This window comes from Ranitomeya variabilis, chromosome 2 (assembly GCF_051348905.1).
Source record: "Ranitomeya variabilis isolate aRanVar5 chromosome 2, aRanVar5.hap1, whole genome shotgun sequence".
In the NCBI taxonomy this organism is placed as follows: domain Eukaryota; kingdom Metazoa; phylum Chordata; class Amphibia; order Anura; family Dendrobatidae; genus Ranitomeya; species Ranitomeya variabilis.
This window is the reverse complement of record NC_135233.1, coordinates 850,409,406-850,428,629: the sequence shown is the minus strand read 5'-3', so window position 1 is coordinate 850,428,629 and position 19,224 is coordinate 850,409,406. Positions and strand designations below refer to the sequence as shown.

The window sequence follows — 19,224 nt, the reverse complement described above, 5'->3', positions numbered from 1 at the left end:
CAATTCTCCCTCAACCAGCACAGGGGCAGGAGGCTCAACCGAAGGAACCACAGGCACCACATACCTCTGCAACAACGACCGATGGAACACATTATGAATAGCAAACGATGCCGGGAGGTCCAAACGAAATGACACAGGGTTAAGGACTTCCAAAATCTTATAAGGACCGATAAACTGAGGCTTAAACTTAGGAGAGGAGACCTTCATAGGAACAAAGCGAGAAGACAACCACACCAAATCCCCAATGCGAAGTCGGGGACCCACACAGCGACGGCGGTTGGCAAAGTGCTTAGCCTTCTCTTGTGACAACTTCAAATTGTCCACCACATGATTCCAAATCTGATGCAACTTATCCACCACAACATCCACTCCAGGACAGTCAGAAGACTCCACCTGACCCGAGAAAAAACGAGGATGAAACCCTGAATTACAAAAAAAAGGCGAAACCAAAGTAGCAGAACTAGCCCGATTATTAAGGGCAAACTCGGCCAATGGCAAAAAAGTCACCCAGTCGTCCTGATCAGCAGAAACAAAACATCTTAAATAGGTTTCCAAAGTCTGATTAGTGCGCTCGGTTTGGCCATTTGTCTGAGGATGGAAGGCCGACGAAAAAGACAAATTAATGCCCATCTTAGCACAAAAGGTCCGCCAAAATCTAGACACAAACTGGGATCCTCTGTCGGAAACAATATTTTCAGGGATCCCGTGCAAACAAACCACATTTTGAAAAAACAGAGGAACCAACTCGGAGGAGGAAGGCAACTTAGGCAAGAGCACCAAATGGACCATTTTAGAAAAACGATCACACACCACCCAAATGACCGACATTCTCTGAGAGACAGGGAGATCTGAAATAAAATCCATGGAAATGTGCGTAGAAGGCCTCTTCGGGACAGGCAAAGGCAACAACAAGCCACTGGCACGAGAACAGCAAGGCTTAGCCCGAGCACAAATTCCAGAAGACTGCACAAAGGAACGCACATCCCGCGACAAGTAAGGCCACCAGAAGGACCTAGCCACCAAATCTCTGGTACCAAAAATCCCAGGATGGCCTGCCAACACCGAAGAATGAACCTCGGAAATAACTCTGCTGGTCCATCTATCCGGGACAAACAGTCTCTCCGGTGGACAACGGTCAGGTCTATCCGCCTGAAACTCCTGCAGCACTCGTCGCAAATCTGGGGAGATGGCAGACAAAATCACCCCTTCTCTGAGGATACCAGCTGGCTCTGAATCACCAGGAGAGTCAGGCACAAAACTCCTAGAAAGAGCATCAGCCTTCACATTCTTCGAACCAGGCAGGTATGAGACCACGAAATCAAAACGAGAGAAAAACAATGACCAACGAGCCTGTCTAGGATTCAGCCGCTTGGCCGACTCGAGATAAATCAAATTCTTGTGATCAGTCAAGACCACCACACGATGCTTAGCTCCCTCGAGCCAATGTCGCCACTCCTCAAATGCCCACTTCATAGCCAACAACTCCCGATTACCAACATCATAATTCCGCTCGGCAGGCGAAAACTTTCTTGAAAAGAAAGCACATGGCTTCATCACAGAGCCATCAGAGCTTCTCTGCGACAAAACAGCCCCCGCTCCAATCTCAGAAGCATCAACCTCGACCTGGAAAGGAAGGGAGACGTCTGGCTGACATAAGACCGGAGCCGAAGAAAACCGGCGCTTCAGCTCCCGAAAGGCCTCCACAGCCGCAGGAGACCAATTAGTAACATCAGAACCCTTCTTGGTCAAATCCGTCAATGGCTTAACAACACCAGAAAAATTAGCGATAAAGCGACGGTAAAAATTAGCAAAACCCAAGAACTTCTGAAGACTCTTAACAGATGTAGGCTGAGTCCAGTCATGAATAGCCTGAACCTTGACTGGGTCCATCTCAATAGCAGAAGGAGAAAAAATGAAACCCAAAAAAGAGACCTTCTGGACTCCAAAAAGACATTTTGAGCCCTTCACAAATAAAGCATTGGCACGCAGGACCTGAAACACCATCCTGACCTGCTTAACATGGGACTCCCAATCATCCGAAAAAAACAGAATATCATCCAGATACACAATCATAAATTTATCCAGATATTCGCGGAAGATGTCGTGCATAAAGGACTGAAAAAAGAAGGAGCGTTAGAAAGTCCAAAAGGCATCACCAAGTACTCAAAATGGCCTTCGGGCGTATTAAATGCAGTTTTCCATTCATCACCCTGCTTAATACGCACCAGGTTATACGCACCACGAAGATCTATCTTTGTGAACCAACTAGACCCCCTAATGCGAGCAAACAGATCAGATAACAATGGCAAAGGATGCAGAAATTTGACCGTGATTTTGTTTAGAAGGCGATAATCAATACAAGGTCTCAAGGAACCATCCTTCTTAGCCACAAAAAAGAACCCCGCACCAAGAGGGGAGGAGGAGGGGCGAATAAGTCCTTTCTCCAAAGACTCCTTTATATAACTCCGCATAGCAGCATGCTCCGGCACTGACAAATTGAAAAGTCGTCCCTTAGGAAACTTACTACCAGGAATCAAATTTATAGCACAATCACAATCCCTATGAGGAGGTAGAGAACTGAGTTTGGGCTCATCAAATACATCCTGGTAATCTGACAAAAACGCAGGGACCTCAGAAGGAGTGGATGAAGCAATTGACACCACAGGAGCGTCGCCATGAATTCCCTGACAACCCCAACTTGACACAGACATTGCTTTCCAATCCAGGACTGGATTATGAGTCTGCAACCATGGCAGGCCCAACACGACAACATCATGCAAATTATGCAATACAAGAAAGCGAATCACCTCCTGATGAACAGGAGTCATGCACGTGGTCACTTGTGTCCAGTACTGAGGTTTATTCATAGCCAATGGTGTAGCATCAATTCCCCTTAGTCGAATAGGGAATTTTAAAGGCTCCAAAACAAAACCACAGCGCCTGGCAAATGACAAATCCATCAGACTCAGGGCAGCACCTGAATCCACAAAAGCCATAACCGGGTAAGATGACAGGGAACAAATCAGGGTAACAGACAAAATAAACTTAGGCTGTAAAGTACCGATGGTGACAGATTTATCAATCTTTTTTGTGCGCTTAGAGCATGCTGAGATAACATGAGCTGAATCACCACAGTAAAAGCACAACCCATTTTGCCGTCTATAATTTTGCCGTTCACTTCTGGTCAGAATTCTATCACATTGCATAGACTCAGGTGTCTGTTCAGAAGACACCGCCAACTGGTGCACAGGTTTGCGCTCCCGCAAACGCCGATCAATCTGAATGGCCAGAGTCATTGACTCATTCAGACCTGCAGGTGTAGGGAACCCCACCATGACATTCTTAATGGCTTCAGAAAGACCTTTTCTGAAATTTGCAGCCAGGGCACACTCATTCCATTGAGTAAGCACCGACCATTTCCGAAATTTCTGGCAGTACACCTCTGCATCATCTTGCTCCTGAGAGAGTGCCAACAACGCTTTTTCAGCCTGGTTCTCAAGATTAGGTTCCTCATAGAGCAATCCAAGGGCCAGAAAAAACGCATCCACACTGAGCAATGCAGGATCCCCTGGAGCCAATGCGAAAGCCCAATCTTGAGGATCGCCATGCAAGAAGGAAATAATAATCTTAACTTGCTGAACAGAATCCCCAGAGGAACGAGGTTTCAAAGAAAGAAACAACTTGCAATTGTTCTTAAAATTCAGGAACCTAGATCTATCTCCAGAAAACAACTCCGGAATAGGTATTCTAGGCTCTGACATAGGACTGTGCACAACAAAATCCTGAATACTTTGCACCCTTGCAGCAAGATGATCTACACTGGAGGCTAAACTCTGGATATCCATATCAGCAGCTGAACTCAGAGCCACACCAAGATTAAGAGGAGGAGAGAAGCCAGACACACAGCAGCTAGACACACGGCAGCAAAAAAAAATAAAAATATCTCCAAGCTTCTTTTCTCCTGCTTCTGCCATGCAATTAACACTTTATGGGCCGGCTGTACTGTTATGATCCTAGTGGCAAGGATCGCAGGTCGGACTAGCTAAGTAACTGAACAGACTACTAGCTCTGGGGAAGTGGTAACTAGATTGACCGCAACCTGATCCTATCCGCAAACAACTATAGGCAGCCGTGGAACGTTCCCTAAAAATCCTAGACGTCTCGTCACGGCCTGAGAAACTGACTATTCCTGGAAGGAAAGAAAGTCCTCACTTGCCTCAGTGGAAGACCCCAAAGATATAGAATAGCCCCCCACAAATATTAACGGTGAGTTAAGGGGAAAGCACAAACGCAGAGATGAAATCAGATTTAGCAAATGAGGCCCGCTAATACTAGATAGCAGAAAATAGAAAAGAAACTGTGCGGTCAATAAAAAACCCTATTCAAAATATCCACGCAGAGATTGCTCGAGCCCCCGCACCAACTAACGGTGCGGGGGAAGCAACTCCATACCCCAGAGCTTACCAGCAAAAGAAATCACATGTTAGCAAGCTGGACTAGACTCATCATACACAGAAATCATATTGCAGGCAGATGAGCAAAAAATATTCAAACAGAACTTAGCTTATCCTGAAGAGGCAGAAAACGAGATAATCAGGAGTAATCAGAATAGCACTGAATACATTGTCAGCCGGCAACAAGTGGCAGTGAAGCAGAGCTAAATAGGAACCTCCCTGGTGAATAACGAGGCAGCTGATCCAGCAGACCCGCAGGATAATAAACCAAACCACCAGGGGGAGCCAAAAAACCAAAGTCACACAATACCATCTGTGACCACAAGAGGGAGCCTGAAAACGGAGTTCACAACAGATAGCTAACATTAGAGAAGCCAGTGAAAGAATTCAGAAGGATCTAGATAAGTTGAAAAATGGGCAGTGACTAATAGAATTATATTTAACAGGGAGAAATGCAAGATTCTACATATGGGCAAGAAAAATGAAAACTCCATCTATTGAATGGGACTAGTAGAACTAAGCAATAGCACATGTGCAAAAGATTTGAATATACAGGTGGGTCATTTATACGGATATACCTAAATAAAATGGAAATGGTTGGTGATATCAACTTCCTGTTTGTGGCACACTAGTATATGGGAGAGAAAAAATGTTTCAATATGGGTGGTGACCATGGCGGCCATTTTGAAGCCGGCTATTTTGGATTTAACTTTATTTTTTTAATGGGAAGAGGGTCATGTGACACATCAAACTTATTGAGAATTTCACAAGAAAACAATGGTGTGCTTTGTTTTAATGTAACTTTATTCTTTCATGAGTTATTTACAAGTTTATGACCACTTATAAAATGTGTTCAAAGTGCTGCCATTGTGTTGAATTGTCAATGCAACCCTCTTCTCCCACTCATGACACACTGATAGCAACACTGCAGAAGAAATGCTACCACAGGCTTCCAGTATCTGTTGTTTCAAATGCTGCACTTCTCGTATCTTCCCACCATAGACAATTGCCTTCAGATGACCCCAAAGATAAAAGTCTAGGGGGTCAGATTGGGAGACCATAGTGGCCTTTTAACTAATGACTCACTTGTGTATATATACGTGGTATTCTTTTTTCCTTGTACACTGTTATTTCCCACAAGAGCAAAGACCATGAATGTGTAATAATATCCAGGCGTGAGGCCTCCAATTGTATTGAAAGAAGTGGTCACAATTCTGTTTAAACTTGGATCTTCAATGATCTGGATCTTATAAGAATCAGCATTCCCATTCAGTTTCTCCCAGCTCAGAGATATAGAAGTGGTTGTGATATTCTCTGTCCTAAGATTCCCCACTATGTCCGGTTCTAGAAAGTAACCACAAGCAGCAGTTATATTTCAGCTTACAACAAATTAAGTATCATGATTCATTACAAATGATTAAGTTATGTGCTTAAGGGTATGGCTGTGCCATCAGCACACCAATAGATTTATCCCTGCCGTAGAAACACACCTGTATAAGTAGATATGGCATTCTTATCTCCTTGCACCATGTCATTTCCCACAAGAGCAAAAACCATGAAAGTGTAAAAATATCCAGGCATGAGGCCTCCAATTGTATTCAAAGTGGTGTTCACAATTCTGTTTAAACTTGGATCTTCAAGAACCTGGATCATATAGGAATCTGCATTTCCAGCTGGTATCTCCCAGTTCAGAGATACTGAGGTAGTAGTGATATTATCCACTGTAAGATTCTTCACTAGACCGGGAACTAGAAAAAAAAGACAATCCTGCAATTAACATAACTGTAGAATAAAGACTTGAATCGCACAACCAAAACATACAGTGGGGCAAAAAAGTATTTAGTCAGTCAGCAATAGTGCAAGTTCCACCACTTAAAAAGATGAGAGGCGTCTGTAATTTGCATCATAGGTAGACCTCAACTATGGGAGACAAACTGAGAAAAAAAAATCTAGAAAATCACATTGTCTGTTTTTTTATCATTTTATTTGCATATTATGGTGGAAAATAAGTATTTGGTCAGAAACAAAATTTCATCTCAATACTTTGTAATATATCCTTTGTTGGCAATGACAGAGGTCAAACGTTTTCTGTAAGTCTTCACAAGGTTGCCACACACTGTTGTTGGTATTTTGGCCCATTCCTCCATGCAGATCTCCTCTAGAGCAGTGATGTTTTTGGCTTTTCGCTTGGCAACATGGACTTTCAACTCCCTCCAAAGGTTTTCTATAGGGTTGAGATCTGGAGACTGGCTAGGCCACTCCAGGACCTTGAAATGCTTCTTACGAAGCCACTCCTTCATTGCCCTGGCGGTGTGCTTTGGATCATTGTCATGTTGAAAGACCCAGCCACGTTTCATCTTCAATGCCCTTGCTGATGGAAAGAGGTCTGCACTCAAAATCTCACGATACATGGCCCCATTCATTCTTTCATGTACCCGGATCAGTCGTCCTGGCCCCTTTGCAGAGAAACAGCCCCAAAGCATGATGTTTCCACCACCATGCTTTACAGTAGGTATGGTGTTTGATGGATGCAACTCAGTATTCTTTTTCCTCCAAACACGACAAGTTGTGTTTCTACCAAACAGTTCCAGTTTGGTTTCATCAGACCATAGGACATTCTCCCAAAACTCCTCTGGATCATCCAAATGCTCTCTAGCAAACTTCAGACGGGCCCGGACATGTACTGGCTTAAGCAGTGGGACACGTCTGGCACTGCAGGATCTGAGTCCATGGTGGCGTAGTGTGTTACTTATGGTAGGCCTTGTTACATTGGTCCCAGCTCTCTGCAGTTCATTCACTAGGTCCCCCCGCGTGGTTCTGGGATTTTTGCTCACCGTTCTTGTGATCATTCTGACCCCATGGGGTGGGATTTTGTGTGGAGCCCCAGATCGAGGGAGATTATCAGTGGTCTTGAATGTCTTCCATTTTCTAATTATTGCTCCCACTGTTGATTTCTTCACTCCAAGCTGGTTGGCTATTGCAGATTCAGTCTTCCCAGCATGGTGCAGGGCTACAATTTTGTTTCTGGTGTCCTTTGACAGCTCTTTGGTCTTCACCATAGTGGAGTTTGGAGTCAGACTGTTTGAGGGTGTGCACAGGTGTCTTTTTATACTGATAACAAGTTTAAACAGGTGCCATTACTACAGGTAATGAGTGGAGGAAAGAGGAGACTCTTAAAGAAGAAGTTACAGGTCTGTGAGAGCCAGAAATCTTGATTGTTTGTTTCTGACCAAATACTTATTTTCCACCAGAATATGCAAATAAAATGATAAAAAAACAGACAATGTGATTTTCTGGATTTTTTTTTCTCAGTTTGTCTCCCATAGTTGAGGTCTACCTATGATGTAAATTACAGACGCCTCTCATCTTTTTAAGTGGTGGAACTTGCACTATTGCTGACTGACTAAATACTTTTTTGCCCCACTGTATATGTATATGTATATGTGCAGATATAAATTGATATATATGTATATATACATATATTTATTAATCTATTGCAGTTAAGCAAACATTTACAAAGCTGAACATTATGTTTTTAGTTAACATTCTGATCAGACTGTTTAAAGCTCACTGCCACATGATTTTGAACCTCTTAGTAGGGACCTAACCTTAAATGTGGGATGCCTTACGGAGACCACTGTCAAAGTGATACTGCACCAGCAGGTGGCATGACCCAAGTGTCCCACAGCACCTGTAGGGTACAGCCCCTCAGGCTCTGGAGAAATGTACCCTACTGCCACAGCATCACTGCTACAATGACCACCACACAGAACCAACACCAATTGAAAAGATCAAAAAAATTCACTTTCCATATGGTCTCAGACAAAAAGTTTAGAGCAAATAAGGTGGAAACCATCTTGCATTCTCTTTCTAATTTAGAAACCTCTGGATCAAATGAAGCAATGTTAATACCAAGGAAAACAAAAAAATGAGGGGACAGACCATTGTCACGGGGGGTACTGGGTAGACTACAGCTGATTACCTGGGCCCCTGCGATATCCCTCAGACTAGGGAAAACCCTGTCTGTCCCTCTCCCAGAATTTACACTGATGGTGTGCTTGTCTGGGCCGCCAGACCTGACCCTGACTCCTGTTTCAGCCCTATGCTGAAACCTCCACCCACCACCCAGTGATTAGACCACACACCAACCTCCACAGAAAGCACAGACAGGGAAAACTAAAAACGCACCACGCCGCCGACACACAGGAAAACACTATAATGTGCACAGGGCAAAACAAACAAAAATATAGGAAGGAGAAATATGACAAAGGATAATACACCACCAGATACGAGATTTCTTCTCCTAGACCACCACTCCAGACCGAGATCACCAGGCACAAGACACAAGCTATAATCGGCGACGCCCAAAGTCCAGAATGACTATTTAAAGGCCACGGGCGTGACCCAGCCTCCAACCAGATTACCAGCTAGATTAACCCCGGAAAACCTGGATAAAATCTAGCCGGCGCCACTGAGCGTATAGTGGACGACTGTGGAATTACCGCTGTCTGTCGGACGCCCTAGTGTGAATAGCGTCCGACATGACAACCATGCAACACACATAATTGTACAAGAAAGACTTGGACAGCACATCTGACTGCTGCACTATCACCACATGGCACTTCAACTTTAAGGTTAGGTTTGCTGTGAAGTGGCAGTGCACTTCATAAAGTCTGATTAGAATATTAACTAAGAATCTTGTATTCAGTTTTGTACATTTTTGCTTAGCTGCAATGAATCATTCACTGTGTTTTGGATGACTTACTTGTGTAATTTGATGTTGATACATTATCTCCCTGTACTGTATCGTAGCCAGTTAAGGACGAGACCAGGAAGGTGTACCAAGTTCCAGGTATCAGGTCTTGAACTGTAAACTCAGTTAGTGGAGTGATTTTATTGTATTTTTCATCTTCCTGGATCTGTATAAGATAAGAACTTGTTCTTCCATCTGGTGGCAGCCAGCTCAGAGATACCGACATGTCAGTGACACTAAAAACTATCAGATTCTTCACTTTTTCTGGTCCTTAAGATAAAATATACAAAAACATTACTCATGTGAAGAGAAATATACACAGTATCACTGTGTGAAGCAGGTTATATATACTGTATACTATAAATAATGTATCAAAAGTGATCATGAATGATTCTAACATTACATTTTTTTTTTTTTACTAAGGATGACAATTCTAATTCCAGGCCTGTAAATTTAAAAAAAAAGTATTTTTGGCTTTGAGATATGATAGTTGTGGAACATTACATTGTTAGTACAGTGGCATCATATAGCCCTAACTGAACAGTATCACAGAATCATAGATAATCATAGATGTCTGTCCAGCCTCTGTTTGAAGACTTCCATTGAAGGAAAACTCACCATCTCTCATGGCAGCCTGTTCCACTCATTGATCACCCTCACTGTCAAAAAGGTTTTTCTAATATCTAATCTGTATCTTCACCCTTAAATGATATAGCCCTAGCCTTACAAGAAAAGTTTTGGGCCAATATTTACGGTATAATATCACATTTTCGCACTGCCACTCTTTTTAACTGACCAATAAGTATTAAGAGAAGGTATTTCAAAAGCATTGCTGCTGTAACCAATTCCTGTACTATGTAAATCGTGGTAGAGAGTACAAGGGTCTGTATAGAAAATATTTTGTTTGATGAGAGGAAAATCAGTGGATGAAAAAATTGTAGGAATTGTAGGTATGGTAAACCTTTCAACTCTTAAATATACTCTTTGATGCTTTTAAACCCCTCACTCCTAATTTTACACTTTTACTGCTACAATTTCAGATTAATAGAGTTTAATAGATGTGGTATGGAAGTAGTAAATGAAAATACACAACATACTGATTTATCTCTGTCACAAGGGAGAAGACTATCAGAATTTCCCCAAGGATTAGACCACATCACAAAAGAAAGCCTTTCACAGATCCAGAACTAAATGAATTCAGCATTGCTCAGCACTAGTGATGAGTAGTGTTGAGCATTCCGATACCGCAAGTATCGGGTATCGGCCGATATTTGCTGTATCGGAATTCCGATACTGAGATCCGATACTTTTGTGATATCGGTAATCGGTATCGGGATCAATATTAATGTGTAAAATAAAGAATAAAAATAAAAAATATTGATATACTCACCCTCTGACGCGCCCTGGTTGTAACCGCCAGCCTCCGTTCATAAGAATGAGCGCTTGAAAGACCTTAGATGACGTCACGGCTTGTGATTGGTCGTGTTGCGGTCACGTGACCGCTCCGCGACCAATCACAGGCCGCGATGTCATCTAAGGACTTTCAAGCGCTCATTCTTATGAACGGAGGCTGGCGGTTACAACCAGGGCGCGTCAGAGGGTGAGTATATCAATATTTTTTATTTTTATTCTTTATTTTACACATTAATATGGATCCAAGGGCCTGAAGGGGAGTTTCCTCTCCTTCAGACCCTGGGAACCATCAGGATACCTTCCGATACTTGGTGTCCCATTGACTTGTATTGGTATCGGGTATCGGTAACGGCGATATCCGATACTTTTCGGGTATCGGCCGATACTATCCGATACCGATACTTTCAAGTATCGGACGGTATCGCTCAACACTAGTGATGAGCGAATATACTCGTTACTCGAGATTTCTTGAACATGCTTGGTGGTCCTCCAAGTATTTTTTAGTGCTCGGAGATTTAGTTTTGCTGGATGATTTACAGCTACTAGCCAGCTTAAGTACATGTGGGGATTCCCTAGCAACCAGGCAACCCCCACATGTACTTATGCTGGCTAACAGATGTAAATCATTCAGCTGTGGCAAGAAAAACTAAATCTCCGAGCACTAAAAAATACGCGGAGGACACCTGAGCATGCTCGAGAAATCTCGAGTAACGAGTATATTCGCTCATCACTATTCTGCACTCATTGACAAAGTTACTAAACTATAACTTTCAGTACAACACTCGTCAATCTTATTAAAGTTTTATTTCAGCAAATAACCAGACTATAGAGAAGAGACTCTGGTTTATTTTCTCCTGCGCTTACTATCTGGAGTTCATTTTATAAGGCGCTGCTTGTCACATCTTCTATTCGATTTAACAATTTGTTGACAAAAGAAGTTTTAGAAGGCCACATTATTGAAATCTTATACTGATTATATACTCACTGGTAAAAATGATTTTATCTGTAAAATCTCCAGATACATCTGCTCCAGTGACTGCCCTAATGGTAACTGTATACTGGTTTCCAGGTGTCAGACCGCTGACTGGGAGCGACTCAGAGGTCGTCGTCTCATTCAAGTAGATATCTCCTGTCACTTCAATGAGATAGTGACTGTAATTGCTCTGAGGAGGCAGCCAGGACATAGTCATGGAGTTTATGGAGATATTGGTAACCTGGACATTCCTGACCACGCCAGGACCTGTGATTGGGATAGAAAGTATTAACAACCTCAACATGGTGTATCTTCTACAGGCAGACATTTTTCTACTACTCGTATTTACATGTACTGTGGGGTCTGTTACTCTGTTACACTGGTATCATGACTATTATTTATAGGGGAGACATGACAGATATAATTCATCTATTATCAAGTGCAGAGAATCTGAACAATCACACTGACTTATAGAGGAGGGCATCAGAGGTTTTCTTATTATTGACCGCAAAACACCTCTGCAGACTGTGTTATTCTTTTTGCCAAAAATATAGTATCACAAACAGATATCGATGACCTTATTTTATTTTGTAAAGTCAACTTATTAAAATAGTTGGCCATATTATCTAAATTGCAACAAGTATGAATTTGCGGCACTTACTAATATATAGGTAGTGTAACGGTAAGTTCTTTTTCATTGTGACGTGCCGCCAGGTTTTTTTATTTTCCTTTAGTTTCACATTGTACAGCTCTCCTGTTCTCAAAATCACTGCTGATGGAGGACCATGTAACCTGTCTTGCTCATTATCCTCCTCTAATTAACCCCTTAATGACCAGAGGTATTTTTGTTTTTTCCTTTTTTTGCTTCCCTTCTTCCCAGAGCTATAACTTTTTTATTTTTTTGGTCAAAATGTCCATGTGAGTGCTTGTTTTTTGTGGGACAAGTTGTTTAATTTTGAATGACACTATTGGTTTTACCATGTCATGTACTAAAAAACGGGAACAAAATTTCAAGTGCAGTGAAATGGCTAAAAAGTGCAATCCCACAGTTGTTTTTTTTTTTTTTAGTATGTTCACTATACCCTAAAACTGACCTGCCATTATGATTCTTCAGGTCATTATGAGTTCATAGACACCAAACATGTCTAGGTTCTTTTTTCTCTAAGTGGTGAAAAAAAATTCTGAATTTTTTAATAAAATGAATTGCGCCATTTTCCGATACCCGTAGCGTCTCCATTTTTCGTGATCTGGCGTCGGGTGAGAGCTTATTTTTTTGCGTGCTGAGCTGATGTTTTTAATGTTACCATTTTGATCGCCAGTTATTGCATTTTAATGCAATGTTGTGGCAACCAAAAACAACGTAATTCTTGTGTTATGACTTTTTCATCGCTACGCCGTTAAGCGATCAGGTTAATCCTTTTTTTATTGATAAATCGGGCAATTCTGAATGTGGCGATAGCAAATACGTACTGTATATGTTTGACTTTTTTATTATTTTATTTTGAATGAGGCGAAAGGGGGGGGGAACTTTTATATTTTTTTATATTTTTAAAAACTTTTTTTTTTAACTTTTTGCATGCTTCAATAATTTCCATGGGAGACTAGAAGCTGCCATAACCCGATCGGCTCGGCTGTATACAGGCGATGATCAGATTGCCTGTATGTAGCAGAATTACTCACTTGCTATGAGCGCCGACCACCGGGCAGCGCTCATAGCAATCCAGCAGTGACAACCATAGAGGTCTGCAGGAGACCTCTAGTTGTCATGCCAACCCATCGGTGACCCGCGATCACGTGAGTGGGTCACCGATGGGCGGATTTCTGGCATGAAGCATGTGCTAATTGCCACTGTCAGAGTTTGTCAGCGGCATTTAACGGGTTAACAGCCATGGGAGGATCACAATATCCCCCACTAATGCTATTTTGAAAACAGGGAGAAATGTGCAGTAGGTAAGGAAGGCTTTACTTCACAAAGTAGAAAATCATCTCTGGGCGTGCAATACCTCTATACTGCCGCAAAATCATGTTAAGATTCAGCTAGAAATATACTAAAGGGATTAAAGGAACAAAATACATTTTATTCAATAGATCTTACATTAATAACAAGTTCCACAATTGGATGTGTTAAAAAATGTCCCAGTACTGAGATAATCTTATAAATGTGTACTATTATTCGCTGTGTCCAACCATGCTGAACTGCTCCAGTTTATGATCAGCTCATACCACTCCTCCTGGCCATGAGGGGAATGCATTATTCACTTATGATAAGTCAGTATATAAGTGAGGTAACAAGCTTCTCTGTCTGAGGTAACTTATTTCCGTGTCTAAGGTAACACATTTCCCTGCCTGTTTTATCATAGGATTGAGTGTTTCTACCTTATCTCCAGCTTTCTGAGTTCATCATAAATCAAATCAGTTACATAAGAGCTCCAGTGTCCCCTGAGCTTATATGTCGCTGACTTGATTTTTGATGCGATCACATGACTAGTGATGTGGCATAAATACTAGCTGCTGTTACAAGACAGAAAGGGAAATGTGTTACCTCATAAAATATCAGTTGTGTGCCTTTGCTATTTCACCTGTATACTCACTTATCATATGTGACTTTTGCTTCCACAACTGGCCAGTACAGTAGCTTTAGCATGTGCCAACCATCAAATACACAGCTCCGAATGGTTGGACATAGCCATTACACAGTACATAAAAGGGATACATTTCTAAAATTATTTTAGCACAGGAACATTGTTTAACACATTCCATTGTTGAACTTATTATTATTCCAAGATTTTTTAATTAAAATGCACTTTGTTTGTGGGAAAACCCCTTTAATAACAATTCTTTCGTAATCAATTTTTCACAGCTCCGGTGACCTTCACCAGTCCGGTAGTGATGCTGTTACCTTTATCATTGCCAAGACCATTGCATCCATCATTGACCACAGGGAGTTCAGTGATTGGCTGTAGCAGTAACATAAAGGAAGGATATGTTGATATTGCTATAGGACTCACGGAGACTACTGGAGCAGCACTGACGTGGCATGAGATGTTTTAGATAAGTAATGGCTATTTTAATATTAACATATTTTGAGCTGTTGTTTTTTTTAAGTCCTGGACAATCTCTTTAAATTTCAAATAATCTTCAGGGAAACAACAAAATTAATCTATCTGAATGCTAAACACATCATAATTAAAATAATCCAAATCACAGAATTGCAATTATTTTGGTTTATATACACCTCAGTAAAAAATTGCAATGAAAAGAGATTAAAAAGTCATATTAATTTATGAAAGGTTTCAATTAAAATGACAGTTTGCCCTGTTATAAAATTAAGACCTCACATAGATCCAATGATGAAAAAACTAAAAAGTTATGGGTCTCAGAAAATGGAGACCTAAACCAAATTTTTTTTTATAAAAGCGGAAATTTCTTTTTACTATTTAAATAAAAAACTCATGCTATGTCTTATAGCACTGTAGTCATACTGACACCGAGAATCATGTTTTAAGGTCATTTTTACTACATAATTAACACTGTAAAAACAAATGCTAAAGAACAATTGAAGAATCACTTTTATTTTGCAATTTGAATGCACTTTAAATTTCTTTTCCCACTTTTCAGTACATGGACTCCTAAAATAAATGGTGTCATTCAAAACAGTATCATGAGACTGACATAATGCAAGCTATCATATATCAATTTTGGTGTATAAATTTAAAAAAAGACTGAAATAAGGGAAGGAAAAAACAGAAGCACAAAAATAAAAAAAAAATTGACCAGCCACTAGGAAGAGAAAATGCAACATATCAGATCTCTTTTTGTATCTTTTCTTTTGGTCAGCAGTAATGATGAGTGAGCATGCTGACTAATCCATCGTGCACCGGGGTGCTCGGGTACGTTTCGAGTATCGTGGGTGCTCGAGCCTCATGCTCGGTTCCCCATCCTGCATGTTTTGCGGCTGTTAGATAACCAATTAACATGTGGGAATGGCCCGAGTGCGACAGGCAATCCCAACATGTTTATCAGCAAAACATGCGAGGCGGGGAATCGAGCATGGCACTCGAGCACCTGTGATAGTGGATGAGTACTCCAGCACCCCGATGCGCGCTCGAGTAGCGATCACACTAACTCCTCACTAGTCAGCAGCAAACAAGAGGGCTGCAACACGCACATTCGATTTTCAGACAATGTTATTAACATTGTCATTATCTGCAGACAATTACGTAATATCTGTTTCAAGCCTAGGATAGCCATGGAAAGTAAAGAATATATTACTGCTAAGTTTGAGTAAACTGAATCAAGCTTTTGCTCCAGAGGCCTCAACTACCATTAATCCCAGTCTGTTGTCTATATACTATAAATTTCTGTTTAATTTGACCAAAAAGTTCTGCCTGTGTGAGCAACCATTATTATAGGAAACAAAACAGCAAATAGTACTTACGTGTGTACAGAATGATCTGACCAACATAACCGTACAAAACCATATAACTATTATATGCAGAAATCTGTATGTTGTAGAAATTCCCAGATGTCAGATTAGTGATCTGTATTGCTGTAGTATTCACAGTCCAGGTACTGGATGGTTCTCCATAGACAGAAATACTGTAGGTTGTGTTCTCAGCAATGTTGAAATCCCAATTTAGCCAGAAAGAGGTAGTGGTGACAAGTGTAGCAGTGATGTTTCCTGCCAATGTGAAGAAGAAGCGATATTTATCACATTCTGGCATAAAACATAAAACAAACAGAAACAAGTACAATTTATCCACATTTACTGTCATTAAGTCTATGTAAATGAGATAGGGTTTATGTTGGACCAAACATATGACATCGGTTTTCCACTCTTGGGAAATCTTTTGACAAGCAATGCAGCTTGGTGATTGCTAGAAGAATTCAATGTTAGGATTCTTCTCTGCCTGCCAATTCTAACGGTCATCGTGTGACTGCAAGTTTGACATTTACATACTTGCAGTCAACATGTCGAATAGTTTCTTATCCGCTTCTCTCAATTGAAATAAAAGGCTGAGAAGCTAGACACATATGACTAAGATAACAATTGCCAATAACATATTTGTGATAACTCGATGACTAGGGTGCCAAGGAAATGCATGGTGAAAATTAAGTAGCAAGTTTTTGAAGGTCTTACCTCCAAATTTAGTTCCTTTTTGGTCATAGATATTTTATAATTTTCTTTTTTTAAGATTAGTTTTCATTTAAAGGATGCTCAATGGCACATCATATTGCAGTTTTAAATGCTTGTTATTTATCGTCATGCATATCCCGTGTTATGTATGGTATGTCATGCCGTTTACCAATCAGAATAATTGATTTTATATTTTGATAGATCGGGCATTTCTGAACACGGCGATACCAAATGTGTGTGTATACTATATATATATATATATATATATATATATATATATATATATATATATATATATATACACACACAGTATATATACAGTATATATTTATATATATATACCTTGAGAAAGTGGTAAATCTAAATTTAATGTCAACATATTTTACATGGTGAATCCTTATGCCAAAAGAACAAAATTGAGGGGTAAGACTTACCAATTTGCAAAGAAAAATATTTAGAATTGAGAGTCCTCAGTGGTTGATACCTTTTAATGGCTAACTGAAAAGATGGTAACAAATTGCAAGCTTTCGAGACTACATACGTCTCTTCATCAGGCAAAGACTAAAACAAATTCTGAAGAATCACATATTTATGCACTGTATTTTTCTATCTACCGGCTAACACGGTACCAAGACATATTTCTTTCCTGTATCAATTTGCAAAGTTCATTTTTCCTTGGCACCCTAATGATGACCTATCAAACTGACAGCAGAGCAGATTCCAGACATTATACTCTTTTAGTATCGTCTGCTAGTACAATTTTACTATGTGGCAGCCTTAGGCCTCATTCAGAAATCCATCTTGTAAAATGGTGTCAATGTCATCAGTGTTTTGGATCAGTGTATCATCAGTGTTTGATCCTTGTGTCCATTTTTACCATCAGTGATCAGTGTTTGATCCTTGTGTCCATTTTTACCATCAGTGTGTCATCAGTGTTTGGTCCATGTGTCTGTTTTTACCATCAGTGTGTCATCAGTGTTTGGTCCATGTGTCTGTTTTTACCATCAGAGTGTCATCAGTGTTTGGACCATGTGTCCATTTTTATCATCAGTGTGTCATCAGTGTTTGGTCCATGTGTCTGTTTTTACCATCAGAGTGTCATCAGTGTTTGGTCCATGTGTCCATTTTTACCATTAGTGTGTCATCAGTGTTTGGTCCATGTGTCTGTTTTTACCATCAGTGTGTCATCAGTGTTTGGTCCATGTGTCTGTTTTTACCATCAGTGTGTCATCAGTGTTTGGTCCATGTGTCTGTTTTTACCATCAGAGTGTCATCAGTGTTTGGACCATGTGTCCATTTTTATCATCAGTGTGTCATCAGTGTTTGGTCCATGTGTCTGTTTTTACCATCAGAGTGTCATCAGTGTTTGGTCCATGTGTCCATTTTTGCCATCAGTGTGTCATCAGTGTTTGGACCATGTGTCCATTTTTACCATTAGTGTGTCATCAGTGTTTGGACCATGTGTCCATTTTTACCATCAGTGTGTCATCAGTGTTAGGTCCATGTGTCCATTTTTACCATCAGTGTGTCATCAGTGTTAGGGTGTCTATAATAACATAACTGAGGGATGTTGGTAAGTGTCCAAACCATTCCTGCAGCCAGACAGGAAACAAATGAAGTGTTGAATATGTAGATGTAATGCTCACTCACCTAATACTAAGATATCGCTGCTTCCACCCAGTAGTCCATTGCCTGCCTCTGCAGAGATTCGCACTGTGTACTGGTTCCCACTGGTCAGGTAATTGATTATTGCTGATTCCGAGTATACGATGAAGCTCTGCGGTGGATCTCCTATCACGTCTACCAGATAGGAGCTTCTGTTACCTTCTGGAAGCAGCCAGCTGACATATATTGTGCTGCTGTTTATTATAGAGGCTTTTAGCTTGGTTACAGTGGCTGGTCCTGTAATTGTATATAAGTCTTGTAAATATACAATATACTTTGTCTCATACACATACAAAAACATACTTCTCATTACATATTCCTTATATTTGTTTGTTTGATTATTTTTCCCAATCTGTTGAATCTTGACTTGACTATTAATATGATTGTGTAACCCTTTAAAAGATAAGCCGATCAATCCCTTTATGACCCAAAAGTGCTGCTTCAGCAACAAGAAATTTCATTTTGAAGTTGTGTCTGGAAGTGAATTAGGGAGTGACGATGCACTTATGGATCCTAAGAAAATCAGGAAACTACAGTAGCAAGATGGTAAAGAGATCGAAGTTAACATGATAACAACCAAGCCCTGTGTTTGGTCGTGGGCTTTAACCCTGGAAGAGGGTGAACTGTGAGAACATCAGGAGAGCCTTAGAACCCTGCTATTTCTGCACATCTGAGCTGAGATGAAAAAACAGGGAATCTCTGAGGGCGAGGAAGCTCATGAGAGACGAAAGGAGCTCTCTCTGCTGTGGTGTGAGATGGAGTGTGAGACAACTGATAAGTGAGGAGTTTGGAATCTGAAAAGACTGTTTGCTGCCAGCGTGTTAGTGAG

General features: G+C 40.7%; 1 protein-coding gene across 1 annotated transcript in view; it reads right to left on the bottom strand.

Moving 5' to 3' along the window:
* The window catches only part of LOC143808017 (tenascin-X-like), a 332,081-nt gene that overhangs the window by 220,387 nt on the left and 92,470 nt on the right, over positions 1–19,224 (bottom strand). The window contains exons 15-20 of the mRNA XM_077290219.1: positions 18,381–18,632; positions 16,032–16,274; positions 11,606–11,860; positions 9,220–9,477; positions 5,945–6,202; positions 5,541–5,798 (exon numbers count right to left, since the gene is read on the bottom strand). Coding sequence (XP_077146334.1) covers positions 5,541–5,798; positions 5,945–6,202; positions 9,220–9,477; positions 11,606–11,860; positions 16,032–16,274; positions 18,381–18,632 — 1,524 coding nt within the window. The remainder of the gene's footprint in view (positions 1–5,540; positions 5,799–5,944; positions 6,203–9,219; positions 9,478–11,605; positions 11,861–16,031; positions 16,275–18,380; positions 18,633–19,224) is intronic.